Raw genomic sequence first — 17,916 nt, 5'->3', positions numbered from 1 at the left:
CTAGGTGTACATTATCACAAAATAATGGACACCCTGCAGCCAATCAGAATTGAGTATTAACCTAGGCCATGGTATAAGCAATGTTATATAACCATGACATATCTAATTACATCTGGTTCATTTTGTCAACTTAAACTAGGCAAGATTTTTATTTTAAAATGTAACAATGAAGAAAAAGGAGCTTGGGTCTTTATAGAGAAGGTTTAATTACTGAAGTAACTGTACATGTGTAACTGAACAGTTTAGCAAACAATGCAGATCCTCACAAATGACACACATTTCAACCGTTTCCTCTCACTGCAATTTGGAGCTGCAAACGTGTGAAGTTTCCTAGTGTAGCTTCAATTTTCACCTCTGCAGATAATAACACATTGGGATTGAATCTGCTCATGAATGTTAAGCTGCTGCTGCTGCTGTTGTTTTTACATGTATTCTTTCATTTCAAACTTGAGTATTTTGCAATATGTAACAAGGTGCATTTTGATGTATTTTTGACTGAAGATGCACTCTATTCTTTTGTCCTCTCTTACCTGACAGGTGCACCTTCATCTATGGCACTCCGACCATGTATGTGGACATGCTTGGTCACTTTGAATCGGGAAAATACGATTTGTCCTCGGTGGAGGCAGGTGAGAGGGATGTGCTGCGTCTGTGCTAAGATGCTAACCAGCATGCATGCAAACACATGGCTGGGGGTCCAAGAGGACCATTGTACGCAGAGTCATCATATAGATTACATGAATTATCGCGTATGCTGTTTGTCCATTTTCATAATTCTAGTGTAAACGCTGCCTTACATTAACCAGCCTTCTGCGGATATTTTCTGTACTGTAGGTATCATGGCTGGTTCCCCTTGTCCTCCTGAAGTTGTGAGGAAGGTCATTTCTACCATGGGTGTCAAAGGAATAACGGTGAGTACCGGTTCAAAACTAATGCAACTTAATTATTCAAACTTTTGAATTTATAAGCAGCCGTATAAGCTCCATGTTTACCTCACACTTCAACATCAAACACACACATGCTTTGTAGATTATTATAGTTTGCCAAAATGATTACAGGATGCAGTTCAGCCTTTGCACAGTAGAGAGAGACATGTCCTTAGAAGAGCGTCCTTTACCTTTGACTTGCCCATGGATGTGAACCCTGCTTTTGAATTTGTGTAAGGTATTAAAAAAGGTAATGGATTTCTTTTTATTACTTTTTTTTTTATCCAAGGTCGAGCATCTTGTACAGAAGCTGACAATGTATGTAAGACAAAGAAGGTTTTTTATTTATAGAAGTTTTTTGGATGCGAGCAATCATCACTTCCAAAAGTCAAGGAAATGTAAAGATATTCAATATACATAAGATATAGGAGTAAGAGTCAACACTTGAGCAACCCTCATATTTCGTCTGCTATAATGTCACTTTTCCTTCCAATTCATATCAGTTCTTCAAAGTCAAAAAGAAAAAAAAACATTTGCACAAGACGAAAACTGAAAAGACAAAATCATTTTTGTACAAGTTATTCATCATTTTAGGCTTGACACTTTTACGACTTAGCATCTTCTTTAATTCTCATCTGTGAACATTCATATCTGTGCGAGAATTGACCTAAATACAATTTGATAGATCTATCTGCTTTATTCCTACTTGATCACCTTGATCCACTCATCACGCTCACCCAGATCTTCATAGTCCCATTGCCTTGGAATCTTCTTAGAGAAGCTGGTCTTCAGCCGTTTGCACTGTGATGCGGTAACCTTTGCTCCGCCTTACGAAGAGAGGTCAGGTCGAGTCGATTTCACGTCTGTGTCATTTTCGTGGTCACGTTTCTCTGTCTGGGATGAGAGGAAGTTCTCACAGGAGATGTGAGACACGGGGGGAGCAGAGGAGGGTGACCCACGTTAAGTAGAGGGAGCAGTGTGAAGTGTTTTTCACGGGCTGGGCGGGCGGCGGGGGAATGCGGGCCGTTACCATGGCAGCAGGTAGAGGGGTCCTGAGAGGCGAGGGTGCGAAGCTGGTGTCACAAGGCGCAAGAGAACAAGAGAAAACAAACATGGCCGCCTGTCTCATCGGCGGCTGCGAGACATTTGACAGATTCCTCATCAGTTTCGAGAGGGAGAGAAAAGTAGATGCGTGTTTTGTGTGGGCGGTTCTGTTTTGTCTGGAACTGTATTGATAATTGCTTGTTTGTACAGGTAACTTGCAAAATAAAGGAAACGACAACATACCGGTAACATAAAATAGGATAAGACTCCAGAACAGCTACAGCGCACCTTGGTATTCTCCAGTATCTCTAAAGAATGTTTATCTGCTTCGAGCTTTCATTGTTTTCATGCTTCCCAAGGCATTTATAGAAAACTCCACGACTGCATTGTGGATGGATATAATGGATCATAAGCCTTGACGAGACCACTATCATCAGTTGGATCATAGTCAAATGTGTTTACCTGGCCCTGTTTACAAGGTGTTGAATGTGTTTACCTGGCCCTGTTTACAAGGTGTTGAATGTGTTTACCTGGCCCTGTTTACAAGGTGTTGAATGTGTTTACCTGGCCCTGTTTACAAGGTGTTGAATGTGTTTACCTGGCCCTGTTTACAGGTGTTGAATGTGTTTACCTGGCCCTGTTTACAAGGTGTTGAATGTGTTTACCTGGCCCTGTTTACAAGGTGTTGAATGTGTTTACCTGGCCCTGTTTACAAGGTGTTGAATGTGTTTACCTGGCCCTGTTTACAAGGTGTTGAATGTGTTTACCTGGCCCTGTTTACAAGGTGTTGAATGTGTTTACCTGGCCCTGTTTACAAGGTGTTGAATGTGTTTACCTGGCCCTGTTTACAGGTGTTGAATGTGTTTACCCGGCCCTGTTTACAAGGTGTTGAATGTGTTTACCTGGCCCTGTTTACAGGTGTTCAATGTGTTTACCCGGCCCTGTTTACAAGGTGTTGATTGTGTTTACCTGGCCCTGTTTACAGGTGTTGAATGTGTTTACCCGGCCCTGTTTACAAGGTGTTGAATGTGTTCACCTGGCCCTGTTTACAAGGTGTTGAATGTGTTTACCCGGCCCTGTTTACAGGTGTTGAATGTGTTTACCCGGCCCTGTTTACAAGGTGTTGAATGTGTTAGCCTGGCCCTGTTTACAAGGTGTTGAATGTGTTTACCTGGCCCTGTTTACAAGGTGTTGAATGTGTTTACCTGGCCCTGTTTACAAGGTGTTGAATGTGTTTACCTGGCCCTGTTTACAAGGTGTTGAATGTGTTTACCTGGCCCTGTTTACAAGGTGTTGAATGTGTTTACCTGGCCCTGTTTACAGGTGTTGAATGTGTTTACCTGGCCCTGTTTACAGGTGTTGAATGTGTTTACCCGGCCCTGTTTACAAGGTGTTGAATGTGTTCACCTGGCCCTGTTTACAAGGTGTTGAATGTGTTTACCTGGCCCTGTTTACAGGTGTTGAATGTGTTTACCCGGCCCTGTTTACAAGGTGTTGAATGTGTTTACCTGGCCCTGTTTACAAGGTGTTGAATGTGTTTACCTGGCCCTGTTTACAAGGTGTTGAATGTGTTTACCTGGCCCTGTTTACAAGGTGTTGAATGTGTTTACCTGGCCCTGTTTACAAGGTGTTGAATGTGTTTACCTGGCCCTGTTTACAAGGTGTTGAATGTGTTTACCTGGCCCTGTTTACAAGGTGTTGAATGTGTTTACCTGGCCCTGTTTACAAGGTGTTGAATGTGTTTACCTGGCCCTGTTTACAAGGTGTTGAATGTGTTTACCTGGCCCTGTTTACAGGTGTTGAATGTGTTTACCTGGCCCTGTTTACAGGTGTTGAATGTGTTTACCCGGCCCTGTTTACAAGGTGTTGAATGTGTTCACCTGGCCCTGTTTACAAGGTGTTGAATGTGTTTACCTGGCCCTGTTTACAGGTGTTGAATGTGTTTACCCGGCCCTGTTTACAAGGTGTTGAATGTGTTTACCTGGCCCTGTTTACAAGGTGTTGAATGTGTTTACCTGGCCCTGTTTACAAGGTGTTGAATGTGTTTACCTGGCCCTGTTTACAAGGTGTTGAATGTGTTTACCTGGCCCTGTTTACAAGGTGTTGAATGTGTTTACCCGGCCCTGTTTACAAGGTGTTGAATGTGTTTACCCGGCCCTGTTTACAAGGTGTTGAATGTGTTTACCCGGCCCTGTTTACAGGTGTTGAATGTGTTTACCTGGCCCTGTTTACAAGGTGTTGAATGTGTTTACCTGGCCCTGTTTACAAGGTGTTGAATGTGTTTACCCGGCCCTGTTTACAGGTGTTGAATGTGTTTACCTGGCCCTGTTTACAAGGTGTTGAATGTGTTTACCTGGCCCTGTTTACAAGGTGTTGAATGTGTTTACCCGGCCCTGTTTACAGGTGTTGAATGTGTTTACCCGGCCCTGTTTACAGGTGTTGAATGTGTTTACCTGGCCCTGTTTACAAGGTGTTGAATGTGTTTACCTGGCCCTGTTTACAAGGTGTTGAATGTGTTTACCTGGCCCTGTTTACAAGGTGTTGAATGTGTTTACCTGGCCCTGTTTACAAGGTGTTGAATGTGTTTACCCGGCCCTGTTTACAAGGTGTTGAATGGTCCTAAACCAAAGCAGAAAAATACACCCTATATATCTATATTTGGTAGCCCTCATTCACTCAAATGTATCCTTTGTTTTGGTGGTTACCTGAATGTTGTCGGTAGTCCTCATCTTGGTTACTGGTTTTTTCGTGTGTGTCTGTGTGTGTGTGTGTGTGTGTGTGTCTGTGCGTGTGTGCGTGTGTGTGTGTGTGTGTGTGTGTGTGTGTGTGTGTGTGTGTGTGTGTGTGTGTGTGTGTGTGTGTGTGTGCGTGCGTGCGTGCGTGCGTGTGTGTGTGTGTGAGTGTGAGAGAGAGGGAGCATGTGTCTATGCATGTGTTTGGGTGTGTGTTTACACAAGTGACAACATTTGGCAGGTGGATAGATGGACAGTCTTGAAGTAGAAGCAGGTAGCCGGTCACCTGGACAGGCTGCTCCTCAGCGTCTCCTGCGGAAAGACACAAAATCAGCTGCAGCCAAATGAAATAGTCCCATGACCTGGACACAGTGTGCCCAGGGCCAACATGGAAAAGTCCAGGGAGGGACAGAGGGAAAGACAGGGTGAAGGACTGAGGGAAGGACAGAGGGAAGGACAGGGAGTTCTGTGGGAAGGAGGAGAGAAATTAAAAACAAAATTGTGCAAAGCCAGCTCTGAACCACTCTGAAACGACCTTCGACCTCAAGTAGTAACATCTGAATACAATGTCCTATTGCACACATTTCCAACTAAAAATCTTACTACTATCATGCCCACTACTATAGACCATCATCATAGTGATTTGATGTTGGCCTAAAAAAAGGCCACAAAGTGCAAACTTATAGTATTTGCAAAGGCAGTGATTAGTGAGGGTGTGGCTTTAACTCGTACCTGAGATGTACAGTAAGGCTGCGAAAAGTTGATTCAACGAAAGGTCAAGTGTCTCCAGTTGACTACATTTGAAGACTTTCATTATTATGTGTTGTGGACAAAGCATTACTCACCATTGCTGAGTTTCTCATAAATGCATCTCATTCTCAAGTCAGCTGTCGGGGGTTTTGAAATAGTGAATATGTGTATTTTGAAGGAAAGATCTTCAGCATCATCAGCTTGTTGTCACTACCTGTTCAGTGACGCGTTCCCTTTTTGGCTCTCTTGGGCTTGACTCTGCAGCCGCTGAAGGCGCTGCTCTCTCTGACCTGCTTGCCTCTGTGCTGGGCTGGAGCAGCACACAGTGCGTCTGGACGATTGCGGCTCGAGTCCATCCACCTGTGGGTAGAAAGCAAAACACGAGGAGGATACCACTATGTGTTTTGGCTTCTTCGTCTCGCACAAGGTCTGAGGTTCAGACAAGTTGGACATTATGTGCATGTTAAGTCTTTCCCTCTGGATTTCTTTCCCAGGTGTGCGTATTCATTAGACCAAGTCCCATACCTCCGCAGTGGGGCAAGCTGGCACGTGCAGCTCCAAGGGTTATTGGAGAGGGTAAGGTTGGTGATGGTGCCGAACTCCAGGCTCTTGGGTAGGAACTTGAGCTTGTTGTTGTCCAGGTGCAGCGACTTGACCGCTGTCACACCAGTAAACGCACCGTCGGAGAACTAGGAAAAAAATAGAGAAACACACGAGATGTTGGTTCCATAATGTAAATGCACTGAGATCATTGTCTTGTGCATACATACACGTTTCCACGACTCGTAAACATATCAAATGTAAGTCGATTTTTTTATTCCCTTTTTGCCTCGTATGCACTTTATTTGTCCTAGGCCACAACGCTGTTATAGCATGGTATGCACCAGGGTAGGAAATGTACTTTTTTAAATGAGGGCTATTTTTGTGAAATATATTTCGGGGGCATTTTGGATCATTTCCTGGGTCATTTTATCAAATGTTGGGAAATACCTATGTAGCATGACGGACCAATCAATGACTCTTATCCAAGCATATTTTATTTCTAAAAGTTCCTAAACAATCACATATCCCCATTTCCTATCTCAACAACACTGTTTTGATTGTGTGGCATGTTATTAATGTACTTGGCAAAAACATGAGTGAACTCGCTGGCCGGCTAGCTTGTGCTGCCTGTCACTGAGGTCAATAACGCTGGTAGGAGGAGGGGTGGGGGGTTGAACGGATGCCTAGCTGGCCATTTTCAAGTGACGCTTTGCAAAATTACAGACTAATGTTAAAATACAGAAAGTATTAAGCTCTTTATTTTATGAAGGCATTTAAAAGCCTCCGTCACCCCAATTCCAAGGGCAATTGTACAGATTTTTTTAGGGGCATTTTGCCCCCGAGTCCCAGCTAATTTCCTACCCTGGTATGCAGCTTAGCATGCTGTCCCACCAGGACACCCTCAAAACTCATCCTTACATCTGTCAGGAGACGCACAGTAATGCAGGCCAGGGAATCTCCCCCCGGTCTTACTCTGGCATGAAAGCCTCCTCTCATCCTTGCTTCTGCACGGGTACTCGGGTCAACATTGACTGTCACTCCCCTCCTCCTTCACTTCCACTTCAGACGCATCCGTGAGGGCTGCTAAAAGCTTCACAGACGTGCTAGATGAACTCATCTTCCCTCGTGTCAAGTTTCGCCTCTTAGGACTTAGCACGACATGAGACGGAGGCTGTGCTTCGAGCAGTCGTCTTATGTAAGTCTGGAAGAGTTTTGAGGCTGTCGAAGCGCCTTTTGGAAATTTCCACTGCGGAGCGATGCGAGCGCAGAAGTGGAGGCTCTGGTGTTTTTGAAGTAATGGAAGATGGATGACTTCCAGCGTTGGACCGGGGCTGTTTTTGCTCTCGTCTCGCTCCTCGGGCCGCTCCTCTGCCAGGAAGGCTTGCAAAGAGACCCAATTGTCCATTCACCTGAGGGCGATGGCAAAGCTAAAAATACTCCACTTCATGGGCCCGGGAACACCCTGCCTCTGTTTACCTGTCTCTCCTAACCCCTCCTGACCTGTTTACAAGACCCTCTCCTAGTAGTGAGAGGAGAAAACACGCCGAGCTGAAAATAACACTTGTGTAATAATTAGACTGGGACATGCTTGGCCATGGGCCAGCAAACAAAAACACCCTAAAAATAAAAAGAAATACGCACATTCGTCTGGAAAAAGGGCTTTAATCGAATGTACGCTGCACTCTCCCCCATCTCGCACCGCTTCCACCTGGCTCTCACACAGTCGCAGCGTGAGAAGGTTGTTATTTTACCATTTCCCCCCTCTGGGATGCCTCCAGAACGTGGCACAGGTACACTCAAATATTGGATTAACCTCAAGCATGAAGTAAATGTGCACTCTGGAATGTCTTAGCGTAAGAGGAGTGCGGTGTAGCATAGAGCGTATACTGTACACATGCACTATAAAGCTGTGTAGGACCTGGATGGACAGACGGACGTCTCACAGGTTTGCTGTCTGTCTCATGTGAGTTTGAATGATCAGCATTGAAACTTCAGACCCTGCTGCGCACATAGTGAACGGGTAGTAAGGTTGAGAGACCCTGCGGAGTAGCAGTACTAATCAACCATGCAGGATGCATGATGTATTACTCAGCCACTCTCAGATGTTTGCTTGAACTTCAGGAATGAGCAGTTCCACTCGGGTGCCTCGCTCATGCACGGTTAAAGATGGCTCGCTCTCAAGGAGGCACTTTGATGCGTGACGGTTTAGGATTGTGCGTTCCAAGTTGAAGAGCGTGGCCGACCGTTAAGTGCGTTTGTCGTCATGGTATGTGAGGAGTTGACGACCATCGCCGCGTCACATTGCTAGGAATCTCCAACTGGGCAGACATTGCTAGCCTGGGTAAACCCAGCCCCCAGTGACCTGCTCTCAGGCTTACCCTGCTTACAGTCACAAGGTAGTGACTGAGAGCAGGTCTGAGAGCAGGTCACGTGGCGGCTGGGTTTACCCAGGCTAAGACATTGCATGTGTGACCAAAATGTGATACCATTATAACCTGTTTGGTTCAAAAATTCTAGTGCCAGTAGCAGCCTATATTGAGTCCATATTGGCCATCATATAGGAAGATAGAGTTGACTACAATAATTAGAGCTGCCTTCCACTGTACTGTAATATATAAAGGTGTTTCTAAACGTATAATATACGCAATATATAAGAATTGCATGTATATTATACATGTCATTCTTATCGACCTTCCTGCCAATTATATTTTCGCCATGGACGGTAGCAAGCTCAGAATCAACACAGCTAAGGAGTCCACGGTTGTTTTGCCAACAACAAGAGAAGGATCCTGCTGCTGGTTTCAGCACATGTGCATCCTGAGTCGTCGTGACAACAAGCATGTGACCTCCTTCAGGTTTGCATTATGAGGCCACAGCAAGGCATTGTGGGAAGGAAGCAGGAGCACACAAAGCAACCAGTGCATAAATGTGGGTTCAGTCACAAACGTTTACATCCATCTCATAATCTATTATGGTGCTCAGGTCCTGGTGTGATTACTGAAGCAGAACTACTGTGAAGCCATCCATTACCACCTGCCTCCAGGCATACATATACGAGCATGGCACATATACATATACATACATATACATACATATACATACATATACTGTACGAGCATGGCACATATACATATACATATACATACATATACGAGCATGGCACCTATACATATACATACATATACGAGCATGGCACATATACATATACATACATATACATACATATACGAGCATGGCACATATACATACATATACATACATATACGAGCATGGCACATATACATATACATACATATACATACATATACGAGCATGGCACATATACATATACATATACATACATATACGAGCATGGCACATATACATACATATACATACATATACGAGCATGGCACATATACACATACATATACATACATATATGAGCATGGCACACATACATATACATACATATACGAGCATGGCACACATACATATACATACATATACGAGCATGGCACATATACATACATATACGAGCATGGCACACAGAGCAGAAAACCGACTGCTGCTGCCGGTGACGGGGAGTTGGCTGTTGGCGAGTCCAGTGCATGTAAATATGCTGATGAAATATAGCCAAAACCAAAACAAATATTAAGACAGGGATATAAAGGCCTTTTCATGACATAAACTGGTAATCACGCCTTTGACTAAATAAACTATGAAATTGAAAAATCTGTATTTGATAAGGTACATTTGCCCATGCCAGACTATCAGACTATCAGTTCTGAAATCTATCACAACATTGTATTTCCTCAGAAATGTGTAACTATAACTGAATAGCTCTGCCATCAACATGACGACGCTCATTTCCCCTACAATCAGACTTTGCTGAAAAAAAGAGTTCAATATATTTTGGTTATCTTGGAACTGATGTGATTTTTCAGGGCACCTCAAGCAGTTTAAATTACCTACCATGTTCTTTACCAAACCACCTTCCAGTGCTATGAAAGTTTACATTTTCAACCTTTTAGCACATTTTAAATATGTTACGTTAACCCAGTGAAAACCACAGACTGACCTTCTCCAGACCCATGTTGTTAGGTTAACTCAGTGAAAACCATAGACTGACCTTCTCCAGACCCATGTTGTTAGGTTAACTCAGTGAAAACCATAGACTGAACTTCTCCAGACCCATGTTGTTAGGTTAACCCAGTGAAAACCATAGACTGAACTTCTCCACACCCATGTTGTTAGGTTAACTCAGTGAAAACCATAGACTGACCTTCTCCAGACCCATGTTGTTAGGTTAACCCAGTGAAAACCATAGACTGACCTCCAGACCCATGTTGTTAGGTTAACTCAGTGAAAACCATAGACTGACCTTCTCCAGACCCATGTTGTTAGGTTAACCCAGTGAAAACCATAGACTGACCTCCAGACCCATGTTGTTAGGTTAACCCAGTGAAAACCATAGACTGACCTTCTCCAGACCCATGTTGTTAGGTTAACCCAGTGAAAACCATAGACTGACCTTCTCCAGACCCATGTTGTCGAGGTGTAATTTCTCCATGTAGCGTCCAAAGCTCTGGAATGCGATGTCTGGGATGTTCTTCATGGGATTCCTGCCCAAAGTGAGTTCCTCCACCACACGCAGCTTGCTCATTGCAGCGATGGGGTAGGTGGACAGCTTGTTCCTGTCCAGGTGAAGTATAGCTAGGTTCTCCACATCGTCCAGAGAGCCTGGCTGCAAGGTAGCCAGCTCATTCCCACTCATGTGCAGCCAGCGTAGGTCTTTGGCCCCTGTGAAGGTGCCTGGCCGCAGCTCGTGGAGCTTGTTGTCATTGAGCTGCAGAATGAAGAGGTTGATCATGGGCGAGAAGATGCCCTTGGGCAGGTCGCTGATGTGGTTCCCGTCTAGGTACAGGTAGGTGAGCTCGACCAGGTCATCGAAGGCGCCGGGCTTGATGATGCTGATCTCGTTGTTGGACAGATAGAGGTAGATGAGCTTCTTCAGCCCCTTGAAGGCCTGGGATCCGATCTCACGGATCTGGCAGTGCTGCAAGTGCAGGGAGATGAGCCCCTTGCTCTCGCTGAAGGACGCCGTGGGTAGGCTGCCCAGGTTGTTCCTCTGCAGGTTCAGCAGACGGGTGGCCTCCGTCACGCGCGGGATCTTCTTCAGGCCGACGCTGTCGCAGATGACGTGCTGAAGGTCTCCGTGGCAGTGGCACTGGCTGGGGCACTGGGGCGCTCCCCTCGCTGTGGGGCCCAGGGCCATGAGGCAGGTCCCCAGCAACAACAAACGGACACAGCGCATGCTGACTGGCTCTTCCTTATATCAGTCTGTCCACTGAGCTGGCCAGAGTGTCTGTCAGGTCTGTCTTCTGGTCGCTCAACAGTGGACAAGCAGTAGCTGAAAAATCCCGCGAGAAGCCTCTGAAAGAAGGAAAAGCCTAAGAACTGTAAAGGGAAAAGGCAAGAGGTGAACCGGAGTGTGTGTATGTGTGTGTGAGAGAGGGAGAGAGAGAGCGAGAGAGAAAGGAGTTAAAAGGTGTGTGACTGTGAGAACAGGAGGGCAGTGCAGAGACACATTCACTTTGGGCTCTTGAGAGGAGGACGGCAAGTCAACAGAACACGGCACTATTTATAACATTTATTTGAGGGGAAAAGTGAGGCGGGCTTGCCAGGGTGTTACGGTGAGAGGTTTGCAAGAGGAAGTCAAGTGTCTATGAGAGTTTAACCCTAAATGAGCAGGTCTCGGTCTTGGCTACCGGCGCTCAAACAGTCTGCTTTTGCAGTACTTAGGCCATAACCTGGTGATTTGACATATTGATATTCAACTCTTGCATGGGTAAAACTGCGGACAGCATCTGAAAATCGCTGCATGTCCAGGAAAATTTGTAAGAAAATAAAACGAATTGAATGAAGTTTTGTGGACTGAATATTATTTTTTTGTATAATTTACTGTGTTTTTGTGCATGTGCTGGTTTCTTTGGGGATGGCTTGATAACATCTGAGTTCCTGCTAAATAGATGAGTGTATGTTTAGTGAGGTGGCATGAGGTCAAGTTAGGTGTGTGTGTGCAAGATCCCAGACATCGCTATTGTCTTTCAGTCTGCGGTGGTGGGAGAAGGAGCCACTCCTGTGTAGCTGTTTTATAACCTATAATGGTCTCCAGATGGTTTTCAGGTGGAGAGATGCTGTTTCAAGTCATAACGATTGCAAAGGATACTTTTTTTTTTTTTTTTTTATCCAAGGAAGGAACTTTTTAGATGCCACATTTCATTCCTGCGTGCATTCCTCCCTTTGCTTCTCAAAAGGAGTGATGTGTTATATAATGGCTTTTTGTGGTCAATCCTAGGACTTGTTAAAGTGATTGTGGCTATCGGGTTCCAACTGCTGGAGACGGAGTAGGTTACGGGCCACTAAGTTATTTTTCAAAGTCTGTCTCTGGCAGGAATGATGTGTGATGAAAAGTGTGAAATGGTCTCAGGGCCTTAACCAGACCGATTTGAGACCAAAACGTTGTCTTGGGTGTTCACATTATTCACATCACGATAAAGAAGGGAAAACGTGGGATGGAGTGGAAGAAAGTGGCTACTCCACTCCATCATCTTGGTGTCCTTGTTGCCTGGCTCAGGTCCTGACGCCTTGGCTTCAGGTGGGTGCATTTATGAGCTGGATGGACCCACCCAGGATAAGTGGAATCTAGAGTTTACTCAACAAATCTAACGTTTTATCGGGAATTGCGTCTCTCCCCCGATTTTCCAGGTGAATATTCTCACCGTCCTCACCCTTAAACCTCCCGCATCTCCTCTCTGTCCAAGAATCCGGGCCCCTTTTGCTTCCACGACTCCATTTGTCTGACTGTCATGTCCTACCCTTACCTGATGCTGCCAGACGGGAGCAGTATACCGCCCCCATCTGGCAGTGTCGGGTTAGTCGTCCTACCGTCCTACCCCTCCCTCAGCTCACAGATCATCTCCATAGCAAATTCAGTACAGAGAGACTTTTCGGGGCAAGGGCCAACACCTTTCGAAACCACAATTTGTCCATTTCAAACTACAAAAAAATATGCTACTAATAAAAATAAGTGGAATAAAAAAGAGGGGGGAAACACTACTTAAAAAAAAATATGTACGTTCAAATATTCACTGTCAATGTTCAATCAATTCTGATTGTGTACAGAATACGTCGCTGTATCCCACGCCACCATGTTGCCCACTGCAGGTGTGCCACTTGTCGCTGTGCCAATCCCTCACTCATTCAACTGGACATCATGTGAAGTCTGAGCATCTGCTCTGTTCCATATGAAAAGTCCACGCCCTGCATCAGGGCTCTGTTCCATATGAAAAGACCACACCCTGCATCAGGGCTCTGTTCCATATGAAAAGTCCACGCCCTGCATCAGGGCTCTGTTCCATATGAAATGACCACGCCCTGCATCAGGGCTCTGTTCCATATGAAAAGACCACACCCTGCATCAGGGCTCTGTTCCATATGAAAAGACCACACCCTGCATCAGGGCTCTGTTCCATATGAAAAGACCACACCCTGCATCAGGGCTCTGTTCCATATGAAAAGACCACGCCCTGCATCAGGGCTCTGTTCCATATGAAAAGACCACACCCTGCATCAGGGCTCTGTTCCATATGAAAAGACCACGCCCTGCATCAGGGCTCTGTTCCATATGAAAAGTCCATGCCCTGCATCAGGGCTCTGTTCCATATGAAAAGTCCACGCCCTGCATCAGGGCTCTGTTCCATATGAAAATACCACACCCTGCATCAGGGCTCTGTTCCATATGAAAAGACCACGCCCTGCATCAGGGCTCTGTTCCATATGAAAAGACCACACCCTGCATCAGGGCTCTGTTCCATATAAAAAGACCACGCCCTGCATCAGGGCTCTGTTCCATATGAAAAGACCACGCCATGCATCAGGGCTCTGGTCCATATGAAAAGACCACACCCTGCATCAGGGCTCTGTTCATTATGAAAAGACCACACCCTGCATCAGGGCTCTGTTCCATATGAAAAGACCACGCCCTGCATCAGGGCTCTGTTCATTATGAAAAGACCATGCCCTGCATCAGGGCTCTGTTCATTATGAAAAGACCATGCCCTGCATCAGGGCTCTGTTCCATATGAAAAGACCACGCCCTGCATCAGGGCTCTGTTCCATATGAAAAGACCACACCCTGCATCAGGGCTCTGTTCATTATGAAAAGACCATGCCCTGCATCAGGGCTCTGTTCATTATGAAAAGACCATGCCCTGCATCAGGGCTCTGTTCCATATGAAAAGACCACGCCCTGCATCAGGGCTCTGTTCCATATGAAAAGACCACGCCCTGCATCAGGGCTCTGTTCATTATGAAAAGACCACACCCTGCATCAGGGCTCTGTTCCATATGAAAAGACCACGCCCTGCAACAGGGTTGGGGTTTAATCTCTTTGGATTCAGCCAATTGAGGAAGTGACATTTGAAAAGGATAAATTCACAATTTGTATTTGCATTGAATGGTTCATATTCCGAATTTAATGAATTTATAAACAAGTAAATATTCTACCATTTGTGTGTGTGTGTGTGTACCATATGAACCCCCCCCCACACACACACACACACACACACACACACACACATATATATATATATATATATATATATATATATATATAGATGTGTACATACATATACGTATGTATGTATGTATGTACTGTATGTATGTATGTATGTATGTATCTATACATATGTACACACACACGCATATACTGTATGTATATACACACACATACACACATATGTATATATATAGATATATAGATATATCTATATCTATATATATCCAAGCCCTGTGAAGGTATCACTCGACCCCATTACATCCTTCCGGTAGAACATTCCCAGCTCAACCTATGATTTGTGTGATTGACAGCTTGGCTACGGTACCACAGAGAACAGCCCTGTGACATTCTGCGGCAGCCCCACAGACAACATGGAGAGGAAGTCTGAGACCGTCGGGTACATCTTAGACCACGTAGAGGTATCTGTTGTCCATGTGCGTCGGGTACATCTTAGACCACGTAGAGGTATCTGTTGTCCATCTGGGACTTCCTCTACATGACTGAATGAAATGATATAGAGAGCCAAAGTTGACGTCACTTCCTGCTTCAGCATGCATACCAAGGGATTTCATCCGCCATTTTATTTTCCATAGACATTTCGTAAAATGCTTATAAAAATAGTTTTACTTGGTCAAACCAAGCGATTCAGCTTAGAATCAGGAGATACCATAGAACATTTCACTCGGACCAAAACTTAAGAAAATATCAAAATATTTTCTTTAAATCCACAATTTCTTTAAATGTTTTGGTCTGAGTTAAATGTCCTGTGGTCTCTCCTGTTTCTAAATATAGCTGAACCGTTTGGTTTGAACAAGTAAAACTATTTTTATAAGCATTTTACGAAATGTCTATGGGGAATAAATGTTGGATGAAAATCTCTGGTACGCATGCTGAAGCAGGAAGTGACGTTCACTTTGGCTCTCTATTGTATAAATAATATTCATAAATGTCTGTTTGCTTTATTTTTCAATTAGCATAACCTGAGCATCAACATCACTAGTATCTACAAAAGAAGCAACGAACGACTAAATAATTTTCTTTATCAGCAAACCACAGCCATACTGTTTGATATTGAATGATATCCATTTCATTAAACATTATTCTTATTCTTGTCATTAATTCATTAATTTTCCATATATATTTCTATATATAGGCTAAAATAGTCAACCCTAGTTCTGGAGAGGTTGTGCCCCTGGGGAAGACCGGGGAGATTATGATCAGAGGCCACTGTGTGATGCTGGGATACTGGGGGGACGAAACCAAAACAAATGAATGCATCTCTAAAGAGGGCTGGTACAAGACTGGGTGAGTGGAAGCCATACAATTATGTCATCTGATTTACTCTCTCGTATTTACCCTGTATATAACTTAATACAGTATGAAGTTTAAACTTGGAATCTTATCAGCACAATCCACTGAGAGAAATATACAAATATGGTAGATAATATCTGTATTTCTGCATCGGTAAAACTCTTGAATAATTATGTTTTATGTTTGTTTAGGCTACTTACATGCCAAATGGGAGGGGTTTGCCATGTAGGACCATTATAGTGCCAGGGCTTTTAGTCAACCACAGGAAAGTATTTGAAAGCCTATTATATTATAAAATATACCGTACCTTTGATTGACATCTTATTTGACACTATTTGAATTGATCTGATATTGTAAACCCCCATCTGGCACTCCAAGCTAAAAGAAAAACAAAATGGGTGTATAAATGATATGGCAAATGGCCTGCATTTATATAGCGCATTTATCCAAAGTGCTTTACAATCAGGAGGTACATTCACCCATTCAAACACACCCATTCGCACGCCGACGTCGGCAAGCTACCACGCAGGGTGCTGGCACACCATCGGGAGATGCTGGAGACTGGAGGAGGTGGAAACTGGGAATCTAACCACCGACCTCTTTTATCCAAAGTGATTCGTGGACCATCCGCTCTACCTTCTGAGCTACAGCCACTATTTGACCCAGGTGTGTGGTTGAGATAAGTTCAAATGCTGATGTTGCCCATGTTTTCTTTGTTTCTCTGCATTTACCACCTGCAGTGACATTGGTAGCATGGACGGGTATAGCTACTGCCGTATCGAGGGCAGGATTAAGGACATGATCATCAGAGGAGGGGAGAACATCTACCCGGCTGAGATTGAACAGTTCCTGCACACACACCCGAAAATCATGGAGGCGCAGGTGAGCTCAAAGAGCAGTGAGGGGGGCATAGAAAGCACACAGTAACCACGCAATGCAGTTTGTAATCAGGTCATTGGGAATTTATAGATTTTGCTGACACATTATAAGTTTCCATAAACTACGAATTTGACAATCCACAGATGACACAAGTTATCTGCAAAAATCCCCCAAAACTTAATCAGCTACGGACACTGCAGAGCCCGTCATCATTCAGAAACCACGCCCAAAACGGGGGCAAACAAACCCCCCCCCCACAATCCTGGCATTCTCCTATGTCACGTGTTGCACACAAAGATCATATACGGTATATGAACACTCCAACTTACTTCCTTGACAGCTAGATCAACATTTTTCTTCTCACCAATTCTCAATGGCTTCCTTGTTTTGCTCGGGAGTACAAAAAAACTTTAATTGGTGATTTTTTTACATTTATTGTCTGCGCAGCCCCACCACACAACAGCTTTTAGCTATGTTTAATTCAAGGAAAATTACGCTGATGTATGGGAGTGAATGGAGAGCTTTCCCCCGTGATGGGTGTGGCCTATTTCATGCAGTGTCTCTATTTGCTAAACTATTTTCTGTGTGCTAGTACTCAATACATGTGAATGATTTGTTGTCAGGTGGTCGGAGTGAAGGATGCTCGTATGGGAGAGGAGGTTTGTGCCTGTATCAAGCTGGCAGAGGGACAGGATACCACTGAAGAAGAAATCAAAGCTTACTGCAAGGGCAAGGTGAGGCAAAAATGCCCATGAAACAATTTGATCAGCTTTGACCACATTCCTGTTTACACCACTAGAGGGACTGTGTGTTAATAAATATCGTATGCAACAAGTAGAGCTGTGTGTATTCTGTATAAATCAAAGAAAATAGCACACCAATTCATATTGTATATGGCACTCAGACATGTTTAGTATTAATTTACCCCCATCTGTGGTCTATTGCATGCTTGCCATTTGTCAGTAGCATGGTGTGGAAATTTGTCTTGGCTGAAATGTCTTTGGATAAACTGCAGTACGAGTTGGTGTGCTGTCCTCCATTCTTTGATTTATGCAATGAGGATTTCAGCTCCCAAATTGGATGTATCGAGACTATCTACACACAGCGTGTAACTGTCTTTATTTGTTCC

General features: G+C 44.3%; 2 protein-coding genes across 2 annotated transcripts in view; one reads left to right on the top strand and one right to left on the bottom strand.

The window, feature by feature from the left end:
- Window positions 1–17,916, top strand: part of acsf2 (acyl-CoA synthetase family member 2) — a 44,935-nt gene that overhangs the window by 24,367 nt on the left and 2,652 nt on the right. Inside the window, exons 9-14 of the mRNA XM_083635399.1 lie at window positions 538–629; window positions 835–911; window positions 14,909–15,016; window positions 15,751–15,902; window positions 16,649–16,790; window positions 17,411–17,521. Coding sequence (XP_083491525.1) covers window positions 538–629; window positions 835–911; window positions 14,909–15,016; window positions 15,751–15,902; window positions 16,649–16,790; window positions 17,411–17,521 — 682 coding nt within the window. The remainder of the gene's footprint in view (window positions 1–537; window positions 630–834; window positions 912–14,908; window positions 15,017–15,750; window positions 15,903–16,648; window positions 16,791–17,410; window positions 17,522–17,916) is intronic.
- chad (chondroadherin) lies at window positions 4,757–11,291 on the bottom strand (the record flags this gene model as incomplete). The annotated part of the gene is made up of 4 exons (XM_083635400.1): window positions 4,757–5,014; window positions 5,667–5,812; window positions 5,978–6,141; window positions 10,509–11,291. The coding sequence occupies 3 exons, from the start codon at window positions 11,289–11,291 to the stop codon at window positions 5,671–5,673; spliced, it is 1,089 nt and encodes a 362-aa protein (XP_083491526.1). The 3' UTR covers window positions 4,757–5,014; window positions 5,667–5,670.

This window comes from Poromitra crassiceps (genome assembly GCF_964638095.1).
Source record: "Poromitra crassiceps genome assembly, chromosome: 4".
Taxonomy (NCBI): domain Eukaryota; kingdom Metazoa; phylum Chordata; class Actinopteri; order Beryciformes; family Melamphaidae; genus Poromitra; species Poromitra crassiceps.
Note: the sequence above shows the minus strand (reverse complement) of the source record. Positions and strands in the feature narration are given on the sequence as shown.